Source organism: Cygnus atratus, chromosome 2, assembly GCF_013377495.2.
Source record: "Cygnus atratus isolate AKBS03 ecotype Queensland, Australia chromosome 2, CAtr_DNAZoo_HiC_assembly, whole genome shotgun sequence".
Taxonomy (NCBI): domain Eukaryota; kingdom Metazoa; phylum Chordata; class Aves; order Anseriformes; family Anatidae; genus Cygnus; species Cygnus atratus.
In genome coordinates, this window is record NC_066363.1 from 156,287,248 (window position 1) to 156,312,433 (window position 25,186).

The 25,186-nt window shown below is 37.0% G+C and overlaps 1 protein-coding gene across 6 annotated transcripts in view; it reads right to left on the reverse strand.

Annotated features, from left to right (window-relative positions):
- TRAPPC9 (trafficking protein particle complex subunit 9) overlaps positions 1-25,186 on the reverse strand; it is a 466,059-nt gene that overhangs the window by 396,967 nt on the left and 43,906 nt on the right. For all 6 annotated transcript variants that reach the window (XM_035561675.2, XM_035561676.2, XM_050708965.1 and 3 more), the window contains 6 exons: positions 24,316-24,442; positions 18,860-19,005; positions 13,826-13,911; positions 5,586-5,712; positions 3,783-3,915; positions 80-243 (listed from right to left, as the gene is read on the reverse strand). In XM_035561675.2, the coding sequence (XP_035417568.1) occupies positions 80-243; positions 3,783-3,915; positions 5,586-5,712; positions 13,826-13,911; positions 18,860-19,005; positions 24,316-24,442 (783 nt within the window). The remainder of the gene's footprint in view (positions 1-79; positions 244-3,782; positions 3,916-5,585; positions 5,713-13,825; positions 13,912-18,859; positions 19,006-24,315; positions 24,443-25,186) is intronic.

Consider the following 25,186-nt stretch of genomic DNA (forward strand, 5'->3'; position numbering starts at 1 on the left):
AATGAATATACCACAACTAGACTCCCTTTTATCTAAGAACAAGCCATGATTATTTCCAAATATAAACCAGCATACATACCCTTAGTGTTCACTGTTTTCGATGTGACCTCCAGTGTCTCCAGTGGTTCCGTTCCAATGTTTTCTAACTTAATGATCAGCTGTTGCGTCTCTCCATTGTAAAGCTGGACAGATACATTCGTGGAGATTTCATCCCCTGAAGAAGGCTGAAGTGTATGAGCAGACCTACAAAAAGTGACAAACATGAAAACATAATATTACAATAAACATGGTAAAAGCTTGTCCAAGTTATTATATTCTATTGAAGATTTCAATAGAATCTTGAAGATTCAATAAATCTTCAACAGAATATAAGATTCTTTGAAGATTTAGAAACCACTCCTCTGAAATCCTGAAGATATTTGACATAAGTTTCCGTTCTAAGTTTAGCACGGATCATTTTTAACAACCATTGAGGACAAACGTTAATGTTATGCATAATACAAGTCAGATTTCAAACAATGTGAGATATATATTCCTGACTGAAAGCTTGTTAAAAAATTGCTGTAAAAATCATAAGGAAGGGAACAGGGCAAAAAACTAATAGCAGGTCATCAGAAAGAGCAAACTTGAAAAAAGTGACATCTGATCTACCAAGAGCTTGAACACTAGGGTTGAATGCTAATGAGTATCAAGAGTTGAATGTAAAATTAAAATGTAAAAAAATAAATAAGGAGAATAAGTTGAATGCTACATAGGAGATACCAGGGTGAAATTCCTCTGCAGGATCCTGAAGTTCATACCTCTTTCTGATCAGCCCATCAGAATTACAAAATGAGAATAAAACCATAAACCAGGAAGATTCCTCAGCTGAGATGAAACCTTTATACTTACAAGGGAGGATACATTATCTTACATTGTTAAGCATTCCCAAACTTCACCAACTTATTATCCATGTGCAATATGAAGACAGAAACACCTTTGATGAAGTTAAGTAGCACTGACTGCTTTAAGCAGCTGATTGCCCATAGAAACTGGTTACTTAATGGATCATAAACAGTGTCAGAAGTATGAGGTAAGATATACTCAACAGCAAAATATATCATACAAATAACTTAGAGATGATACAAACAAAAATTATTTTACACAATTATATGTGCTAGAGAAAATGCACGGATATCTAAAGCTGCAGAAGGATGAGAATTTATCTCCACGAGTATCAAAAATTCCATTTTAAAATAACAAATGTGGCAAACCAGCCAATTACCGAAATAGGAGACATTTCACAGTGCTGTGACAACACATGGGTAAAGCAGAATTGAGCAGTAACCTCGAACTGTGCTAGGAAGAGGTAATATGGGAGCTGGCAGAGTGCAGTTCTAGTGGACAGCAGGAAGCACAAACCTCATGGGAGTGGATCCTGGAAGAAATTTACTCAGCGAAAGGTGAAATAGTGAATATAAATGAACTCTTTAGAACATGAATGAGGGAAGGAGCATTGCAGAACAAGACAGATGGGCAGAGGTTCAGTTTCTGACTGCATTTTTCACACTAATGCAAAGTGGTCAGAAGGGATCAAGGACACAAGGGCAAAAGCTATCGAGATTAATGACTGATAAATTTGTTGGTAAACCCACGGTCAGTAACTTCTTTTGGCAAGTATTTCTGCTATCCTTCCTTCATACCCTATTTTTCCCTTATTCAAGATAAACAGTCTCCACAAAAAAACATCACAGCAGATTTTAGTCTTTCAGAATGCAGCTTTGACAACGAAAAACACACTTTTTGATCATTTAAATGCTACAGACATATATCGCTATCACTGCAGCACTCTGAAGTTTGGGCATCTGGAGTGGCAATGGAGGAAAATAAAAACGAGAATTTCTTAATTTCTTTTCCTGCTCATACTCAGACAAAAGTAGGAATTGCATACTAACAAAGCAAAATAACGGCTACTCTCAATTTCTGTACAAGTGTACATATGAAACCAAAATCCAGCTAATTCAGCTTGCACATCTTTTGCTTTAACACAGGTTCTTCCGTTAAGGCATTTGAGTTGGGCTTCTCACAAAGCTGCATTACTGCCTGGAATTCCTTTGGGCTCTTCTTCAGGTGCTCTCCTGCTGACCCATGACCTTTCTCTAGGCTCTGGACATCTACCACTGACACTGGCATCAAACTGGGAGGAGGGGGATGGATTCAGGTTCCCCTCCTGCAGCTACTCTTGTTTAAAGCCCTTCTCACCAGCTTGGCAAGCCTATGAAGAGGGCTTGTAAACATAAATGTAAAACAAATTGTAAAGATGCAAGAAGAGAAATTACTCAGATTTAATCCTGCTGCCTGTAAATTAGGAGTATTCTTTCTGTCATTTCTTTACCACGTCTTTTAAAAGTACATCATTCTCCAGAGGATCCAAAGGATAAAACAGAGTTGACAGGAGTTGCAGGAGTCAATTTACAGATATCACAGAGGCCAGGAGAAGGAATAAGTGATGGTAATCAGGGGCCTCTCTGGCATACTGAAAGGTAGCCAGAAGTGCATCTGAATTCCCAGGATGTCACAGGAACTGAGACTGAGTTCTGAAACTAAAGCATTTGGAGAAACCAAGAGCAAATTTAACACCAATGAAAAGGAAAACACACCAATATACAAAGAAAATCTCGTTACTGTTCCACATTATCAGCAGAACGTAAATCCAAAAAGAGTAGATATTATGCTCATTTAAGAATATTTGCAATTCCCTCTGTATTTCAAACTCATCATATTCTTTAATATATTCATAACTTTGGCTATCCAAATACTAATTTTGATTACAGCTAAAACCACCCAGACTCCCTATCTAGCAAAATTTTTGTAGACAATTTACCAACATGCAACTGAACTATAGTGTTTTATTAGTTTGCTGTCTTCACCAGGGTATTTCTTTTATATCTTTGCAATACAATGCCATTAAGACAGGCTATTCCACCTTAGAAAAGTAGAATTCATTATGGAAATATCAGAACCAAACTGGTTCCTTTTTTATTGCTAAGCCATATTGAATAACATGGTAACAAAAGAAGTAAGTAAGTAAACAAAAGGCTGTTTGCTGATCCATAGCTAAAAGGAATATTAAAAAGAAAACCAAAACTCTATATTTTATAACTATTTGCAAAATGGAACGTGGATGCTCTTGAACCTGGAAAAGTTCCAAAAGATGAATTGAATTGGTGTCTTACAAGCTTTCTCTAAAGACATGGAATTAGTCAGTCTCATTCTTCACCCAAAAAAATGCTTGACAACCCGCCCCAAAAAACACTTAGCCCTCATGTAACAATTGTGACACATTTGGTGAGTGTATAATGAAGTTATTTTAATTAATCCTTCCTGTACCTCTTAAACATGTTGCTTTTGCAGTATGGTATCTAGTTTGGAGCTTCCCCATACAACAGAAATATTGACACGTTGGAGGAAGTCCAGAAGAGGGACATCAAAATGATTAGGAGGCTAATGTGACACAGGACAGGTTCAAAGCTGTTTGTTTCATTTTGAAAAAGAGAAGGGTAGAGGGAACTTTTTCTGAGTGTGGTCAGTCAACTAGATAATGCCCTGAGCAGCCTGGTCTAACATTAAAGACGTATCACTTGTCAAAGATGGTCCTGCTTCAACCAAGGTCCTAGACCAGCTGATCTCCCCCTTCCAACTTACATTAATCTATGGGTTACCTCTTTACTTCAACATTTCATAAACATTTATGAACACTAACATATAACCAAATAAAATCCTGATTTTATTAAATTTCTCACCTCGGAAGGGAGGTACTGATCTGTAGCCTTGGCAAAGCTGGAATGACTTCAACAGTACAGCCATTGGTCTTCACTCCTGGCAGATTGTCCAGAAGGCAATCACTGAAGACTCCAAAAACTGACGTATGGTAACCTGATTTTTGGAAGAAAACACAAATATTGCACAAGTTTTTTTTTGTTTTCTGAGATGTCTAATACATTAACCTTACTAGTCAGATCTTGCCAGTGTTTCTGCTACGCAAAATACCACCTTCTCTACAGAAGAATCTTCTCAGGACACAAAATATATGCTAAAAAAAGATTTCCATATCCTATAGATAATACATTTTTAAAATAAATGACATCATACAAACAACATGCATCTATGCCTTTGGATCTATGATATATAAAACTATAAAAAAATAGACTCCATAATTTCTACTATGCACTGTGTTAAATTCTGTAGAATCCTTTAAAAGATCAATGTTACAAGTTGTATGAAAAAGACCAACATTTCACAATACCATATCACCTAATCCACCGCTGCACATAAACCTGCTACCCTTCAACATATTTTGAGTCCCTTATTTCTCCAAAAAAAAAAAAAAAAAAAAGATAGCAAAGAGTATCGATGGTATCCAGAAGCTATTAAAAAAATCCCAAAGCAGATGATTTAAAAAAAAATTTTGAATATCTACATATGTATACAGCTGCCATAAAAGACTGCAGGTATGTATACATTATTGAATATGTATATATGTATGCCCCTGCCATACAAGTCCACAGGTCATCCTCTAAAAGTTTGATTTAGTAGGCAAATACCTCAACACCAATTCCTTGCCAAGCAATATATACAACTTGTATCTGAAGGCAAATTTAATTCATTGACACCCAAGCAACGGCCAAATACAGAAATCAACTCCTCTACTTGCAATACATTTTTAGCATGTGAAAATAAAAACAGACAACTATAGCACAAATGTTCCTCAATGCTTTGGTGCTATTCTGTATTTACTGAAATACTTTCTGAAGGAAAAAAAAAAAAAACAGAAATGAAGAATCTTTTTATGAGCAGAAAACACAGTGAGAACAGAGTTTCTTCAAGTTCAAATACATCTCCTTTTGGTGTTTGATTTTATTAAAACAGTTCTTTTCCTGAAATTCTATATTCCAGGAGCATGTACCTAAAACTGCATGTTGTTAATACGATTCAGTACTACTGCTTTCTGAATCTATCATCTCCTCCTTTTCTAGGAGACTGATCTGCTGGTCTTCTAAAAAAAAGTTCTTTAATTCTCTCCACTTACTATGAACACAATTCTCTCTATGCTTATTAATGAAATGACATCTCAAGTGCAACAGACTACACACATCAGCTAAATTGTTTCTCCACAAACAATCTGCAAAAATTTCTGTAATCTTACATGAACACGATTAAGAAAAATGAGCTGCAAGATTATCTTCTGCATTCTCATGAAAAAGTTCATCATTTTTCTCAGAAGCTTTCCAATGAAAACATTAATAAGGTGGAGTTTGAGTTCATTATCTTTTTCCTCTCATATTGGAGATACTGAAAACATGTGTTCACTGCTGCTGTCGCAACCAAGTGAATTTTCAGCATCACAGGCTGTGGTTTTAATGAAGTCTAGTGTATTAAACAGCTCTATTTGTTTGGGACTTTTTGTTTGTTTTACATACTGAGGAGAATTCAGAGTAGCAAATATATAAAGCACACCGATTTAAAGTGGACCAGAAAAACATGTAATTCACAGAGACATAAAGTATTGTTTTGCTAATAAGCGAGTGATGAAATGCATCCCCTACCATTGACAGTGATCTGTCCAGTGGTTTGAGGAACACCAACAAGAGTTACCGGATAGAGACCAGACTCCGCAGGTAGAGAAAGGGCTGCAGGAAGAGATTCAAATTCTACTCCTGTAGTCAAGAGACCCTGAAAAAAAGTCATATTACACAGATAAATCCATTTATAATATACACTTACAATCTCTTGCATTGTATCATCCAAACATTTATGGTTTATTCAAATTTGCTCATAGCAGTTGCTTTGGTTTAAAGTTCCAGTGACTTAAGTATGCTTCGAGTATTACTGCAACATTTGTCTTCAACAGAGAAATGAATGTGTTTCAGGATCCTTCTGAGGTGGGAAAAATACATGAAATACAAATAGTAAGTAAAAAGAACAAGTGATATTATCTGCAAGATGTTTTGCTTTTGTTTTTTATCTACACTTAATTGCACCTGCACAACATACATTTTGGACAGTGGAAATCAACCATCAATAGCTTTAATTAAAGTTCCTGTCCAGAAAGGACTTATCTATATGGAGGAAACAAATGGAGTATTTACAGATAATAGAGTAAGTCTAGTTTTATTAACTAACCTAAAAGTCTAAATTAGGAGTTGGAATAAGGCATTCACCTCTTTCAGTTGACCACCTATCAAGCCTAGGTGCCTGCAGCTAGGCTGTCTGATGATGGAGAAATCTCTGAGCACCCTTAAAATTAAAACATGGGACAAAATAAGAAGTACAACCAAAAAAAAATTATTTAATGTGCTAAGAACCACAACATTACTTTCCTGAGTAAATTAATTGCTTTTTTTAAGCTCAGTTAACAAGTTTAAGATGCTTGAGCACAGTATGCACTTAGAAGTAATATAAATATTGCTGTAAAACACAGGAGTCTAAGTTACTGGCTGCTTCTGTATATTTATTAATTAAAAGTGATGATATCCAACTATTAATGCAGTAAGCACAACTAGATTAAACTTCAACTCCATTAAGATGCTTCATAGGAAGTCAAGAGTCTATATAAGAGGTAGATGCTAGTTTTGTAAAGACAGATGAAAAACTTGCACTTTCAGACAGAAAAACACAGAGACTGTGGACTAAACAAGGAGGTTAAGAAGCAGCAATGTTACCTGCACAGTGCCAGAGCACTAGCATTGCTTTCCTTTGAAAACATCTGATTGCCTACTTTCTCGTTCAATAGGTTTTTGAATGGCCTACCTCTGCAGTTCACGGCTGCTGTAAAAGGCAGACTAGCACTCTTCTGTTTCTCTTTCTCAATTTGAAATTATCCTAATTGCTACGCATACAATACGTCCTTAAGGAAATGAAAATGGCACGACCTGAATTACCCAGCCAATGACTGAGTCTTGACCTGTTGCTTTTAGTCCTCGACGACCTGATTTGCACGGGGACTAACCACCACCAAGTCTTCACTGAGAAATTCCTGGACAATAACTAAACCCAACCAGCCAGTAATGAAAAACTGAACTCAACCAAAACCTGTTATCAGAATTTTTTCCCTCCTCAGAAGACAGTGTGCCATGTGAAAAATTAACTATCAATTAACTAAAAAAAAATGTGCAAATGTGAAAAATTAACTATCAATTATGTAATGTGCATATGTAATGTATGTACTATGTTAAGCTAAAGAAGAGCTTTGCAATTAAGATTCTTAACAGTGAAGTTGTCAACACGCTAAAAGCCAAAGAAAGCATGCTGAACAGATTTGGCAATTATTATTTTTTTTCATTCAACATCTCAAGTAACCAAGATCCACACACTGCCTAATATACCCAAAAGCTTAAATCCTTCATTCCAGCGATTACTTCTTTGTAGACGATACATTGGTGGGACAAAGCTTATTTCAAACCAAGCTGTCCTTGCTTTGTGGAAAGGTTCTTCAGAGAACTGTATCCTTCTCTGATACTGCACACAATTTAATCATTTCACTTGAGCTATAAGAAGATACTGTTGAACCCTCATTTCTACTGAATTTTAGTTTTCCCCTAGTTTCTCATATAGAATTATGTCCTAAGAAACAATCCCCACAAAAAAAAACTCAGAAATCAAATTCTGTCTCGCTATGCTTTCATCAGCTGGTCTAGCAGAGCATCGATGCTTTGTGATTCCCACCTCATCAGCGTAGGAGTGAGCGCTGCTTTCCAAAAGGGTGCTTTTACATAGCTAGGAACGTAAGCAGGCCTTGCTTGCAGTCCTTTCTGCTGTATTCTTTACACTATTTCATAATAAAGCTTATAAAAAATAGTTGCAATAACCAGTCAATACAAATTAATTTTTGATATGATGCAACGTAATTGATTGAAGGAATCCTTGCAGAGGGATTCAGATCCCAGAAGAGGGGTGAACATTTACACTTTATACTAAGGCTCGCTCTTCATCGCAATCATTCTGCTTTTGCTTTGAGTGAAGCAAATCTTGCAACATGAAGGTGACCCCCACACATTCCAGAACTCACCTTTACAACAGGTACAAAAGGATTTTAAAAATTATTTCAGTCCCCAAAGCACTGAACTATCGCTTGGCCAAATATTCAAATATGTAGGAATTATTTAGGATTCACCTCAACTAAATACTTTCATCCAGGAACTTAAAATCCTAAAAAATCAATTATTAAAAAACCCTCCAATGTCTTGTTTAGTATCAGCTGTAGTAAATAAAACAGACGAGGCAGGGCCCCCTCACTATTCCCTAATCCATCTCCCTGCTCGGAGGCAGAGCCAACTCCACATTAACCTGTCATTTTTGTCCAGGGTATTTTGGAATTTCCTTCACTGGGACTTTCTAGGAGGGGATTAGGAAACAATGCAGTGCCTCAGCAGCCTTCCCACTTCAGTCCTTCTCCTAATGACTACACGGAACCTACCTTGTAACAATTAATACACCAGCATTCTTCCACTCCTGGCTATCTCCCCAAATGCATATAAACACAAAGAAACTACAACACCATTGCAAAACTATGGCCCAGTCCCTTTTCCAAAATACAGGAAGCTTCTCATTAAGACAGGGTCCTAATTAGCCCAGTTTTCACTGGGCCGAGGGGGAACGGGAACTAATTGCCTTTCTGGCTGAGGCACGGAGAAATTGAAACCATGGGGGGAAAAAAGGGGGAAAATTTTGATGTTATCCACATTGATCACAGGATAACCAATAACACAAAACACAATATATTTTTCTTACAATGGATTACAAATGCATTCTCAATCTGTTGTTTAACAACAAAAACAAAAAAAAAAACACATGAAAATGAAGAGATTTTTAGAGAACAAATGCAATGGAAATGCCAAAACATCTGCACTAAGCAAAGACTATTCCTGGGCTAAAAATTAAAGAGCCTCAAGTCCATTAACACATGAAGGAGAAAACATCATTAATTCAATTCTCTCATTCTGAGAGTTTTACTCTCCAGTGAAACTTCAAGCTGTTAAGAATAAAGATATCAAGAAAGCATAAAAGTTCATTAAATGAAAAAAAAATGCAATATAAATCTCAACAAGTCTTCGGTGTTCCAGGCATAAACTGAAATCAAGATAATTATTCTTAAAACTTGACCCACACAAATAAATTTTACATGACAGTGACGTATCTAGAATATCTGAAAGACATTTCCAGTTGTGCTACATGCAGGATTCAGCAATATTTGCCCAACATTGCCCTCTGGTGCCTAAAAAAAAATTAAATTAACAGAGACAATGAAAGCAAGGCTGAAGTGCTGTTATATCCTTTACCTAAAGGTATCTGATGCAGAGAAAGAAGAAAAGAAAAAGAAAAAGGAAGCAAGTGTCAGATTTCTTTTCCCTAGAGTCTTGTACCTTATCTCAGTAATAATATTTAGTAATCACTGCTCTTTTTGACCAAATAGAAAAAATGTATCTGTACACAAGACTTACTCCAGGGAATATATGAATCAGAAGAAAAAAGATTTTTACTTCCTTGTATTCCTATAAAACTATCTAAACTGTCTTAGAGAGGATATATGCATGCTATTACTACAGCCTGCCCTTCAATCACTTCCAAACTAGATTTAGTTTCAAAGAAACAAAACAACTTGTACGCAAATGGTAGCTTTTGGGGATGCTGTTAAAACATTATGAGTATGTAAGTGCCTTTTTAGTGCTATACTTACCAAACCTGATACGTAATCACTGTTTTTTTTGCCCCAAGTACCACTGCCAAACTTAGTTTTCTCATTGAACATACTTTATACAACATTGTCAAGTACTTTACACAAAAATTACCAAATATTTTTTTAAAAGGAAGTTTCTCCCAGTATTTCTATCGAGACTGTTTTAAGCAGACCTACAAATTTTCAACCACAACCATTTTTACCCTTCTTCCACCAACCTTTTCTGTGTATTTTCTTGCCCAATACAGCTTCATTGACATGTAACCTACCAGTAAGTAAATATTCTCTCGAGAGTACGAAGATATGAACTCTCTGAAGAGCAGTTCATGGAAATATTTTGAATGATCATGAGCTAAATTCAGGGACTGATTATACATAGAGATTGATCAAAATTTTAGATGTTATTTTTAAACATCAACATTGAAAGTGTTCTTGGTAATACCATAGTTTTGAAGTTTAGAAATTAAAAAGTAAAAGCTATTCCCATACTGTCATTAATCAAAATACTTAAATTGTCTTGAAATGCATAAATTGTCTTTAAATGCTCCAAACAGAGTGAGACCTATAGAATAAAGACTTTCTTTTTGGGTTATGAGCTTTAAATACTCTAAATTATGTTAACCCTGTGTGTTGTGGCAGTATTTTTCAGTTTGTCAATACTGACTTACTAAAATACAGCTTATACTGCTCTGTATGTATCAATGGTGGTTGTAAGAAGGCTAGATTTTCTACAGAAAGTACATAAAAAGATGCTTTCACTGAATAAATAACACTCCCACAACAATCCTCAGCCTGTGAAGACAGCACATTTGTTTTTAAAATGAAACTTGAGAAACAAAGAGGAAAAAGTAGTTAAAATCTTATAGGACTTAAAACACTTTGCACTGCTTTAAACATTTTTTTCCAAGATACGAAGTAAATACACTAGAGATCTCCCAGCTTGGTTTTGTGGGTTTTTATTTGAAGGTCTGAAATCCAAAGGTCATTTTTTTCCTGAATAGAAAAAGGGCTCGGTAACTGTACGAGAGATAAAGGCTACCATTCAGGTACCTGAACAAGTCTAAACAGAAATCGATATTCCCGGAAAAAAGTAAAGTGGTGTATATACTTATTTAGACCTGAACATCAAATCTACTCTTGACTTGGGTTAGACCACAAGGGTGGCAAAAAATATTCTGTCTAATCTAGTGCTGACAAAGGAAATTAGGCTCATTTTTCTCTCTCACAATGTTGATTTAAGGTACCTGCTAAGTTTTACAAAAACACTGCCTCTGATCATCCCTTTGATCTCTCCTACTTTGCATTACTGATCAAAATATGCAGTTGTTGGACCTAACCACCTCTATATTCCATGAGTAAGCATTTTAATTTGTCATTTCACAAACACTATTGCACCTTTCATTGGATTGGCCTTCCCACTATATGGACCAAAAGAAGACCAGGATACAGAAGACAGGAAAGAAAGAAGAAATGGGACACATATGAAAAATATGAAAAATAGGTATCTAAATAGATTCCCAAATCATGAATATGCATGTCAGGGGATAAACAGCAAGAACAAGATAGATGGGCAAATAGTTTTGAAGAAAAAAACAAAAAAAATCAACTTTTCCAACTTCACAAGGCTTCATCTGAATAATACTGATCAAAGTTATGCCTCCACAGTCTCATAAACTAAATGTACTTTACATTAATACTTCAAATAACGAAAAAAGCTAGAGAAGCCTTTCAATGCAGAATCATGCTCCTTCACAACTTGTGCTGTATCCAATACTAAGTTGTTTACCTGATGTCACATGGAAAAGTATCCCAATACAAGTTTGGATCAATGCTTCCATGGTTTATTTAACATGCAGCGAGTAAGCTAAAAAAACAAAAGATACTAAACTGACAGTTGACAGAAAGGGAAAATTAGAAAAAAGGAGTGAGACTATAGATTTCAAGACAGTTCCGTTTTGATGGTGAGCCATGATAAAGGGAAAGACCAAAGGGAATCATGTGAAGGAGAGCTCAAAGGACTTCCAGGCATTGGAAACAAGGTTGAATGGGCAGTCATACTGCATGGGTAAGGTGCTGAGTCCGAAGGAAAAAAGCTGTGGGACAGATGAGCTAAAACTGACATTAAATGACAGAAAAAGACACACTCAAAATGCAAATGATTCTGAGGTTAAATAATGTGAAAGAATGTGACATGCAAAAAGACAAAAAGGGGGCATGAGGCATAAGTACATATTAATAATAAAAAAAATCACTAATAATAAAATAAAATACTTTAAAATATTAAACACCCTGAATTATTAAAATAAAAACAAAAGATTTCATGCTTGTGATAAAGTAACAATTATTCCCACACTCTAGAAAACCCACAGATGAGATCAGAGAATCAGAGCAAGTTAGGCTGGAAGGAGATGCTGGAGGTCCTCGTGTCCAACCCACTGCTCAAAACGGTGCCAACTTTCATGTCCATGCAGGTTTTTCACTCTCCTGTCCCCTCAGATTTAGGAGATGGAGATCCCACATTCTCTCCCCGGTGAGATGACATCAGTGCACAGCAGAGTATCTCAAAGCAATCCATTTATAGATCACTGACTAAAGAATTACGTTAGTCGTTTCTATTAAACGTCCAGTTTGCTTGCCTCCTTCCCCTCATCCTTACCAATAAAACTGAAATTCAGTATTAATTCAAAACATAACTATCATCCTAACAGGAAAAAAGGAGTCATGCTACTACAATTAATTTGCTCACTGAATGGATGGAGCGCACACCCTTATAAATAACTGTATTCCACGTTCGTAAGGGTATGCAACCACTCACAAGAAATTTCCTCATTAAGAAATTATCCGAAAAAATGAAATATATAATTACATCATTACTTACACAATATAAATTAGACTATAAATCAAAATGCTCTTAAATTGGTTTCCACACAGAGTCCTTTGTGATGCACAGCTTTACAGTCATTTTTTCATTCTTAACAATCTGGAATACTTCTGTGTTAGATAAAATGCTGCTGATGGAACCAAGCGTGTTAGTGTCCAGGAATTACTTTTATTATACTGTAACTACAACCTTTGGGTGTGTTTGTTTCCTGTGGAAAAAAATATCTTATGTATGGCATATTACCAGTAATTTAGGTCAAATTGTTTGACTAGCCACTGCAGGAGACCTGTTAATAATAATAATAATAATAATTAAAAAAAGAACAAATAAATATACCCTAACTCACTTAGCCCAACAGAACAGTGGGCTCTGTGAGACAGGATTTCTTTCCTAATGCAATATTAAAGATTGGAGAAAAGGTGAAAATATTTAACATAATGGCTAACACTGCATTAGGACTGACTGGAGATTACTCTGGTTTAGCAGTTAAAGGAGTTTTAACCTTTAAATGGATAACAATGAAAAAACTCCTGTTAATTGGCATAAAGGGGCTAAAAAACAATCCACTTGGTTTCGTACACACTGCAAGCAGTCCACAAAAACAATATCATACAGTTGCATCACATAGCAGAGAGCTTGGGCTTGAACCTTCCAACCTTAAATGCTTCTCTGGTATTCTTGCCTTTTTTTTTTTTTTGTCCTCCCTTCTGATTGCTTTAGCTTCCGGTGCTTTCAAATAACATCTATCTCTGGGAACAGCAGATCCATAAGCCGAAGCTTCTATTAACAAATCAAAGCTTCCCGGAACTAGTTATCTTAATTCCTCATTTTTTAAAAGATGTGATCAATGTGGGAATTTAAAAAGCTAGGATAAATACTTTTTTTTTTTTAAATAACAGGAGGAAGAATACACTGATTATTAGGTTTCAGGATATGATTATTACTTGAAAAGCAGTAAAGTCTTTAGCATGGGTTCTAGTCAATGCAGAGAAATACAGAATTAATTTACAGATCAGTAACAGTAAAGCATTTAAACACTTCAAGTGGCAGAGATTTTCATTTCAATACCTCATCATCACTGCAAAACATGAGCAAACTGACACTACCGCACCGTTAAACTGAGGTTGGACTGACTTAAACAGTTTTTAAACTACTTGACTTATAGAAAACCATATTTGAAACTCTGACTTTGGAAAGAGCTGAGAAAAAATAAGCAGAAGGATACATACCATGTTTTCTACTCGGAGCTCAAAAGGCATAGGGTTGTACACCATCAACTGAACTTCACATACATCTCCCTGGACCCACTGGAAGTCTATGAGAAAGGATTACAGAATTAATGCAGGAATTGCCTAATCATAGTGGTACAAAAATTAGCATCAGCTGAGCTGTCAGGTTGTTATATTGGCTTTATGTTCTAAATTAACATCTCTCTATAATCTGCACAGCCCAAGTCCCGTTCAAGTGCACCGAGGGACACAAGCCATAAATCAGAGGCAAAGCAACGGGTTAAAGGACCGGAAGCGTTCGTTAATACACTCATTGCATTAATAATAGTAGTGCTCCAGAGCCCCTGCATGCCAACATTACATCGACAAAATTAACTCAGGCATCAGTTCAAAACAGTACTTAAACATATCCCTAACGGTAGCCACTTGAAAGCTTAAAGGCTCCCATGCTTGGAGGCAGGTACAAGGTACACAGCACCGTGCATCATCAAGACTTGGTTAAAAAGCAACCAAATTAGAAATAAACACCACGGGAAAAAAGATATTAACAATAACGGGAACAAATCTTCATCTACATATAGCTGATGATATATAATAAATAAATAAGAATAAATAAAAGATCGTTAAGAAGAAATCAGAGAATCATAGAATCACAGAATGGGTTGGGTTGGAAGGGACCTTAAAGCCCATCCAGTCCCAACCCCCTGCCATGGGCAGGGACACCTCCCACCAGCCCAGGTTGCCCAAAGCCCCATCCAGCCTGGCCTTGAGCACCTCCAGGGATGGGGAAAGCATCTGCTCGCCAGCAAGATGATTTCCTTTAAGGACAGGTTGGACGTGGTGCTTAGGGGCATGGTTTAGTGATGACGTTGGTGGTAGGGGGGATGGTTGGACCAGATGATCTTGGAGGTCTTTTCCAACCCTAATGATTCTAGGATTCTAAGATGCCACCTCCATTTCCTCCTCCTAATTTTCTATGGAAGTTTGGGAAATGCTGTAGGAGGGGAAGATACCGTGAGGATCCTTTGATACCAATTTTTATTCATTTATTTTTTGAGGTTCACAAAAGGGAGACTCTTAAGCAGTAACACCAATTATTAAGCTACTTCTGGAAATACCTAGGAAAGACATGACCAGTAAACAGGCCAAGAAATAAGCTGCACTTTCAGTTTATATCGCACTACAGATAACAGAGGTTCGGCTTTAAAGACATCTCACCCTGCCAAGTGAGAAATTTTGGGGAGTTTTATTCTGTTTAAGGAGGTGAGAAATTTAACAAAGTGAGGTCAGCAGCACAGATACAATTTCTGAGGAGCTTCTCAATGAAGAAAGATTATTTTACACCACCATTTTGTACTTTTTTCAGCCCACGTGCTCATGTCTGCCTTCCAAATTTCTTGCAGTAACCATATGCACTTCAGACCTTACACTGAATGTGACAACATTTGCTATACAAGGACCTGCAGTCCTCACACACAAATATTCATTACACAGATTAAATAAATCATGACCATAATCTAATCCATAACACACACTGATTAACTTTTAACTAGTCTACTCAGTGATTTTAACACAATCTCAACACTTTTTTACTAGGGTATTAGAAAAAGTCCTGTAAAAAGACAGGATTATTAAGACTGTAATTCACAATTAAAACCATCTGTACTCTAATTGCACATTCACAATCACTATCTGATTACATTTTGCAAGCAGTATTAGATAGCTCGAGGGACACATACTTAATGCAAATGTCTAACTCCAATTAATGCTACTGGAAATTAAAAACATATATCCCGAGATATTAACAGGTTATATTACTATGAAACCTGCGAAGTAAAACAGTCGATTAAAACAAAATGTTCATAAGCACAATTGTATGGAATGTTTTGTACATTTTTTTTTAATCAACTTCCTTATGAGTGTCCAAAATCTTATGCATTTTGCAGTCCCCAAAGGAAATCTCCCAAAGAGCACAGAGCAGCAAAGATGTTTGAGCACTGACCCCCCGTTACAGTTTACAGTCACCAGAAGGAGGCACTTTGGTCCTCGAAGTTGCAGTCATTTTTGGATTAGAGCTACCACAGAATCAGAATGCCTTTTTTGAAAATGTATTCAATGCAAACACATTAAAAAAGTGATTCTGAAAAGGTTAGTTACCAAAAAAAATATATATATATAAATTTTATATATGTATATATATATAATGTATATATGTTGGAAACTCATTATTTCACCTTTCTAAGTTGTACCCAAAACTAACAAATCCATTAATTTGTCTGATGTTTTAATCTCTCCCTTCTTCCAAAGAGAATCATAGAATAACATAATCATTAAGGTTGGAAAAGACCTTCAAGATGATCTGGTCCAACCATCCCCCTACCACCAATGTCACCCACTGAACCATGTCCCCACGCACCACATCCGACCCTTCCTTGAACACCCCCAGGGACAGTGACTCCACCACCTCCCTGGGGAACCCGTCCCAATGCCTGACTGCTCTTTCCGAGAAGAAATGGCTCCTCATTTCCAACCTGAGCCTCCCCTGGCACAACTTGAGGCCGTTCCCTCTAGTCCTATCACTAGTTACCTGTGAGAAGAGGCCGACCCCCAGCCCCCCACACCTTCCTTTCAGGTAGCTGTAGAGAGCAATGAGGTCTCCCCTGAGCCTCCTCTTCTCCAGACCAAACACCCCCAGTTCCCTCAGCCGCTCCTCACAGGACTTGTGCTCCAGGCCCTTCACCCTTCTCTGGACACGCTCCAGAAAGAAGAGAAAGGATTCTAGGCTTGTTTCTTTGTTTTTGCAGATTTGACCCCACAAATACTCCCTGAGCTACCTCCCTACAAAACTGTTGATGATTATTTTCAGGCAAACAAATAGGACACATTGTGAGATCTTGTTCCTGCAGAAAAACCCTGCTGGTCACCACCAGCACCAAAAAGGTGCCCCCACTTCAAGGGCTCCCACCAGCGACCTCAGGTTTGCTTTCCAGAAGATCTTCCTAAAAGACACCAGGACAACACTACAGAATTGCTTCCCTAGGGGAAAAGCTGTTGAAAGGACAGGTAAAACCCAGCAGATGGCCCTAGGTTCAGAGCGGCATTTCAACCACCTTCATGTAGGTATGACAGGTTGCTTGCAAGATTTACTACTGGAACTGTGTTATACTACAAGCAGTACTGTTTACACTATCAGCACTTCACAACAAAAATCACTTTATGTCATAAATCTTGAGGTTTATTTCTCATTACTAGTGTAGTATCAAAGCAATTTAACCAGAATGTAATAATCCGATTTCTTGTTTCCAATCAGAAAAGCTTATCAGAAAGCTCAAAAGCTGAACACATTTCCTTAAGACTTTTCAAAAGGGCTTTGTTTCCCTTTGGTTTGTCAGCACCACTTGATTTCCTTTGCTGTAACAATGATTTATCCAAAATATGGCTTACATATTTCCGTAACAGAAAACAGTTCATTTGCTATTGTCATTGTTTGTAATTCAAGTAGATTAAAGACATGTCTTTAAAATATTTTAATTATTTTCAAAGTTTATTAAATTCCTCTGCTTCTTACGAAGAAGTATCTGGTTTTGTTCTGTGTATTCTTTTGTTTGTAGAACCAAACGTTAGAGGCTTTTACAAGTGAACGCACTGCATATGTACTTCAAAAGACAAAAGCTTTGCAGGATCATGAGCAGTTCAGACATCTCCTTATGCTAAATAAAAAACTAAAAGGAGAAACTACTTTGAATAATGTAACACTCCTATGGTACCCACAGCACATGAACAAAGCAACCTGCACCGCTACCAAAAACTGGAGGCTCTGTTTTGTATCCATCAAGGAACAAGACTACTGCATAAAACACCTGTTTGACAGGATTAGCAATAAAATGTTATATAAAAGGAATGGGAAAAAAAAGTGGTATATTTATGAGATTGAATGTTGAAAATATAAATCTGAATCTATTTTTTAATCAAATTAAGAGAAATCATACGAACTGTTTTCCAAAGAAATAACATAAGACGCACCTTCTGATCGACATTTTTATAATTTCTTATCCTTTATTAGCAATTTTTTGAAATCAAAGTAGTACTGTGATTGCGCAGTACTGAAAAGAGTATCATAATGAGCCAAAATTAAGATAAACACCCATCTGCACATTTCTGTATTCCGGTTTTCACAATCGGTTCTATTCCAAAGTCACACGAGTCTCTCCTCTGCTGACACTAATGCCTGTGTTAAAAATTATCATGCATTTGTGATATGCACAAAAGCAACAAAAAGGACGACCAATATTTGTAACTTAATCCAGGATTTGAAACAAGCCGTTTAATCTACTTCCAGTGACACAATTACTGCACTGAAGGGTTTGTTTATAATAAATTAAATAATCCTCTGGCAGAAAATGACTAATCAGTTAAGCGTCCTGTGTTTAAGTTAAATCAAAATAGGATATTAGCTGGATGCTCTCCTTTCCTCCTGAAAGAAAAAAGCTGAAAATCAATTTTAAAATCCCAATTATCAATTATTTATTAAAGTAACAATTTATTAACCAAAAATAAAAATTATATGAGTGATGAACTACCACTGTCCAGCTGATTTGCATTTTTTGTCCCCAAAACTGCAGCTTATTCATCTGAATGTCATTGTGTTCGATGCCCTTATCAGAAAAGAGAAAAACCCAACTCTGCAGCTAGTTCATGGCAACACACACAACTGGCCAAGCTGTCTACTGCCAAACAAAACGTTGTCAGAACTAAGCTTTGTCTGAATTCTTTTTTATTTGAGAAGGAAACAACTAGTTATCTCCTCTGAAAATGAATTTGGTCACCTATGTGACTTGATCCCCACTTTGAATTAGGTTGAACTGTCCCACAGTCTCAAAATCACTGGGGAGAACAAAGCTTCGCTCCTTTAGCCCATCAGGCTAAAAAAGCTGATTAAATCAAATAAAAATTCAGGTTTGCTTTCCCTGACCAAGAAAGAATTTCCAATTTACCAAAACAATGAGAAATACTGGAAAGTATTCTTATTCTTACCTATTTTCTTAGTTCGTTCTTCCCCACGATTGTGAGCAATAATTGGAGAATATATGAAGGGGCTTTTGGTTGACACATTCTGACCCAGCAGACTTTTCATTTTGTGAGGTCGGAGACTGGTGGGGAGGTTCAAGAGCTTCACAGATCTGTTGAGTAGAAATAATTTTATAGGAGGTTGTATTAAAAGTGAGCTGATAAATATTCCTTGACATACTACGTAAATAGTGATTAAAGTACCTAAAATGGAAAACATGAAGTAAACAGCTACAATACAAAAGGAAAATAACATCAATCCCAGAAAACTAAAGGGAAGGCCTCAGAAAGGTATCAGAAAAACAATACCAAAGGAAAACCATCTTGATGGCGGTAGATACACCACAACTCCAGTGCAGAAAGTAATCAAATATTTAACTTAAACCCGAGCCAGAAGCCAAACAAAATTTCAGTGGACAATGTAATACAAGTAAAGAACTTCTCAAGGTGAATAAAACAGGTTTTCAAACAGTTGAAGTGCAAGTCGCATCTGGAAGGAAGGAAATTTGACAGGAATTGGAGTGGTCTTGAAGGCCCATAAGGCAATCACAAATAGACAGGAAGAGGGTGATTTATTAGATCATCTCTTTGCTAGACCAAAATCCCTGTGATACTACGCAAGGAAACCACTGCTCCTCCACTGCTGATGGGAAATTACAGGCTAAATATTAGAAATATGAACAAGCAATACGTTAGTGGATATTCAGTAAAAGTAGCAGCATCATAAGAGCCCATACGACTCCTTGTTACTTAGAGCCTGGAAGGAGCAAGGAAAGGAAAAACAAAAGGTGAAGAAAGACAACATTCACTGTAACAGCTATTTTGCTACAGTCTGTAAAAATTTAAGTATTTGTGTTTTTAATTTAAAAAAAAAAAGTCAACAGGAGACAATAATACTCCCTTTATAATCATGCATGGATTTAATCTCCAACTTCTAAAAAATTGGTTTTCCAATTAAATAAAATCTATAAAATAAAACTGATTTTTTTTGCTAACTACTAGAGGCATCCCAACACAGTGAGGCAGACAACCACGAATTAAGTGAAAACCTCAAAAACCCTTCCAGCAGTAAACTTTTAAAGTACAATTCTGTACTTAAAGATATCGTATGCTTGTACCAAGGCATGACTAGGAAGAAAGCCCAGCCAAAACCCTAGGAGACTTCAGAAATCAGTTGAGGAGCCAAGCACAGGAATCCCAGAAAACCCCAACCTGTTCAAAGACGAGCTCCCCTCTTCCCTCCTTTCCCCCATTCACCTGCCACAGTAAAATTTATCTCACTGGACTTCTTTGATAATGCTATAATAAACCCAAGAGGTTATGAATGTTGCTGTATGTGATTAAATTCTCGTGTTTTATAAAGTTCTTCAAATAACGACTAGCACTGGAGGACTACGAAAGAAATCTGCCATCCTCAGCTGTAAAGGTCACAGAAACAAAATCAAACATCTTTATTTTGAAAAACACATTCTTTTACATGTAAAACAATTTTGCAACGTTTACACAAGATAATTGAAGTCACTCACCACAGTCACAGAATTACACTGAATTTCAGAACAATAACCTATCGCTGAGAACACGAAACTACTTCAAGTCCTCAGCACGTTTGGGAGCTCAGCACAACAAAGGACGGTTCCGTCAACCAACCAAATCAACATCCCCACTAAAAAAAAGTGCATACATACAAGAAAGCAATTTGTTTTAAAAATAACCCAAATCATCCTAGATGATGTGCTACTGCTAAAACTGATGAAGCTCTAAGAGGAATATTACAAAGACAGGTTATCTCTGTGATACAGAACGCCTGATAAGAAGTTACCGGAGAACAGCAAAAGTATTTTGGAACAAGAAATGTAATACACGTTATCAGCTGGGAACACTTAGGGTCAGCATCACAGTCAAATGCAAAATAAGAGACAACAGACTTTGGGAATAAAGAGAAACTATCACAGATTGCTGAGTACTTCACACCTCGAAGCAAGCACAATACCTCTTGGATTGCATTTTAATTCAAATTAGAATGCAATTTAAAGCAAAACATGTGAATGATACTTAGTTGAGGAAATGAACATTATATCTGACAAAGTGCTAAAAAAGAAATTTTATTTTCCATATAGAAATGCTTTGTCTCAGCCACCATTATTACATAAAAACCATTGGGTAAGCTTTTTTTATCTTACTGCAGAGCAGGGGAAGGAATGTCCTTCAGCCACCTGTTGGAGAACCCATAGGTCACACACAGAATACAGCAACTTTTTTAATTCCTTTGGGTGAAAAGCTTGAATAAAGTACATTTTCTAGCCTTGGGCCCAGCCCTACTGAATTCAGATGGGTGACAATTAGGAATTACAAAACAATTGCAACACCTACCCAGAAGAACAAAATCTTGTATTTGGAAAAAAGCTGTATTAATTGAAAACAAACTTGCTCAGAGGGGAAATGAAAATACTTTTAAAAACACACTACCTAAGCAAATAGTGCATCTATTACGATAGAAAAACATTAAATTTTCCTATTTTGTATTTGAAAAAATCCTAGGTGATAATTTCATAGTATGCTACAATGGAACACTTTCCCATCCTGTGTGCTCTTAATTTACGGAGCTTCATCAAAACAATTAAAAATGCAAAAAAAAAAGCTTTCTATATTGCACTACAACATTTGAAATGTTAAAAAAAAAAGTTCAAAGGTTACAAGACAATATATAAAAATATTATCATATTTAAAGTCTGTCAATAATACACCAAGTTTCCAGTTAAAAGACATGGCAGAAAAAATAGAAATGAATCTGACTGTATGGAATATCAGGAGTAAATACTTAAATAAAGGACAGCTCTAGGCTTTAAATACTAACTAACATGAATAATGAGCTATGAAGACTTTTCCAAGCCAAATCTCTTCAATTGCTTTATAGGTATGGGGGAGAAAAGGGTAACGGTGCTACTGTGTTCTGACTCGTCCAAGGCATTTCAATGCTTGACAGTATTTTGATCAAGAAATCTGCATCCAAAATAAGCACCACACAATAAATGGATTAAAAACTAACAGACTACAAAATGCCAACAGTAAATAGAACTCAGCATCAGTAGAAGTTTGTTTCTAGAGGGCTCTAGCATAGATTGAATCATAAGCCTGGGTTATTCAACCATGGCCAAAACCCCATTTCCACACATTTATCATTTGTGTCTCAAAAATTAGCAGGATTGAACTCAAAGAGCGCTGCAGTCCTGCAGTGAGCTGTTTTCCAACAAGCTGGACAGCTGTAAAATACGTTAGCCCTGCTGTGTAGATGTAACTGGAGGCTTTATATTTAAATACAACTTAATAGTTTGTCAGCTAACGGATTTTTATCACTATGGCTTTTATAGGAGTTCCAGAAGACAAGAAGAAGGGGCAGGGGAAGAGGAGAACGATCAGCAATTCCCTGTTAAGCAGTCCTGCCGTCTGTCTCCTCAGCCCAGCCTGTGTCACACCCCGTGGCAGAACCACAGGAACTATTTGCAGCAGCACTCCAACTGCAGCCAGGTCAGCAAAAGCTCACACTGAACGCCGTACCTGGGTGGTGAGCAATTTCTTAATGCAAGGCATCGGAATAGCAAGGAAATGTAACGTGGTTCTCGAAACAGAACATGTGCTTCTCTCAGAGCAGAAAACATTTTAAGGGAGAAAGGCAGAGTCTTTCCCCGCTGAAGTATTGTTAATCTGTTGGCAAAAGTTTTGACTGGCCTTCAGAAACTCTCCTTCAGGATGTATTTAGGGATATATTTTATATTTTCAGAACGTATACAGGGAAATCGTCTAACAGAGACAGGTACCTGAACTTGCCATCAAACATCTGTAATGTCAATGGAAAACCAGCCAATAATACAGGCAATGGGATTCAGTAATTCAGCTCATCCTAAAGCAGGAATTTAAATTTGAGCAGAAAAACCTAACTGTGCTCACCTTTCTCATGACTGCAAGTATGCAGGATGACTAGTTTAGAACTATCCACAGATTTACAGTGAAATTAAATCCACCCCAAGGTCAGCCGAAAATAAATTAATCGTACAACTTCCCAACTCTCACGTGTAACTGTGGTTCTGCCAGTTACAGGTTTAGGATTCTAAGTCCACACTGCGTGTTATGTGGCAAAGAAGCTGGTATCAGCTGCCTCTCCGAAGCGTGTGCTGTGCCACTGAGTACACAGCTACCTGCAAAGCCATCCCAGATACCTGGTCACTGCCAACCAAATCCTGCCCGGGCACTGAGAGGACAAAGCTGGAAGACCTTGGAGAAGCTGCGTTTTTCCCCCAGGAGCAGACATGAAATGTGGGGTGGCCCAGGTGGCAAACCGATGCGCAGCTTTGTACTTGGTCCCAGCAGGGGACAAAGCACTTTTAAGAACACCGCTGGTGCTTTGCCCATGTGCATCCAACCTCAGGTACGTGCTCAGGCTAAATTTGTGCTGTCAGAGAGCAACTCCCACACAGCAAATTGCTCGTGTGAGCAGACACATCACCGTAAATGAACTGCAAACAGTTAGACAGCACGTTTTTCTTCAGTAAAGAAGTTAGAGAGGATTTGGTAAAACTAGCTACAGCACGAAAACCAGTCTTGGTGTAAAACCTTGATTTCATTTTAGAGACATTTACTGAATGTAATCTGCAAATAAATATACTTTTCACGCTTTTGGTTATACACTTTATTATCTTTTTGTGATACCAGAACATTGCTTCGTGAAACACTGATGACTTCCCACAGAGAACTCAAATCTCTCCGAGAACTCTTTTCAGGAACTTCCCCCATACTTTTTCTGAATAGCAATTACCTTTCCTTCCAAAAGGCACTTCTTGACAAAGATTTTCTGTTATTAGTGATGCCAGATGGCTGTTTCTTCCCTCTCTGTGTCTCTCTCGAATACCAGGCTTTAGTCTAAACCAGGTGTTATTCACTGGAATGACTGCGTGATGGGCTTTGGAACACGGGCACAAAATGCAATGTGGATTTAGAACAGGCCACTGAAGGGCCCAGCCTTAAAATGCATCTGGAAAGGAACAGCTACAAAAGGCATCAGTCCCAGCCAAATTCCGAGCTCCGTGGATGGAGACAGCAACCAACTAGTGGACTTTCAGTGTGGTCGGGTATCTAACTTAAATCTCAGCTGCAATTATACAATATTTTTTCTTAGACTGTATCAGAAACTCTTGAATGACAGTTTAAAAAAAAATCTCTCTCTTTCTGAAACTAAAGACCACAGAAAGTATTTTCTACTCAAAGGCTCTATTTTTGCTTAAGAACTTCTCAAAACAATTTGACATTTTGACATTTTTTCATGTTATTGTGAACAGCTTACGCAAACTGAGAAGACTACATCCTTCCAGTATCCTTTAAAATCTGACAGGTCCTGTGGAAAAGTTAAAGATTGCATTTTGGAGTCTTACCTCACAATAGGCAATTTGGTGAACGGAACAGGAGGTAACTTCAAACCATCTGGCAGAGTGATGAATTCCATTGTGCCAGGGCACTTTGCTGTGTAGCTTTCCAAGCTCTGCGTGACATCCTTCTTTTCTGGAAAATAAATTTGTTTAAAATGGAGTCAGAAATACTTTCAACTTGCATGCAACAAAAGTTAAAGATGAAGCTATAACCTGAAGTTTTACTAGCTTTTTTTGCATTTTAACAAAATAACTCGAATGGAATGCCAGCAAACGTCTGCATTACACCGCTTACATTACGCACCAAAAGCCTCAATGGATGTCTCTTGTCCATAACTACTTAAATGGTCTTTAATGAGCAAGATACTTTTATGGACTTTCAGAATTTTTAAAGCATCAGCGTATACCTACCCTTTGTTAGTTTTTTTCATTGTCAAGATAACAATTTCTATAATTCAGATAGAAAATCTAAACATTCAGAGCAAATGGCATCAAGCACTTAAAGGTTATTGATAATAACGATGTTATGTGAAGAAGCCCTGTCCTGAAGCACCAGCTGAAACAATACTAATGGCAAAGGAGAAACAAATTAGTTTTCACACTATCTTGTGTTACAACTCCCTAATTTTAAAACAATTACACTATGCTGCTAAATTGTAACAGCCAGGAAGATTTTTTTCTTTTGTTTTACATAAAAATACAAGAACATTCAAGCAAATATACGTTATGCATGTCACCTTCAATAATATATAATAAATGGTTCTGAATTTCATGTCATTTCCGAGAATTCATACGTCTCCAGAAAAAAAAAAAACGTCTATTGGGATATTTGTGGCCTGAGTCCAAAATTGTGTTTGTCTGTTGAGACCGGAGTCTG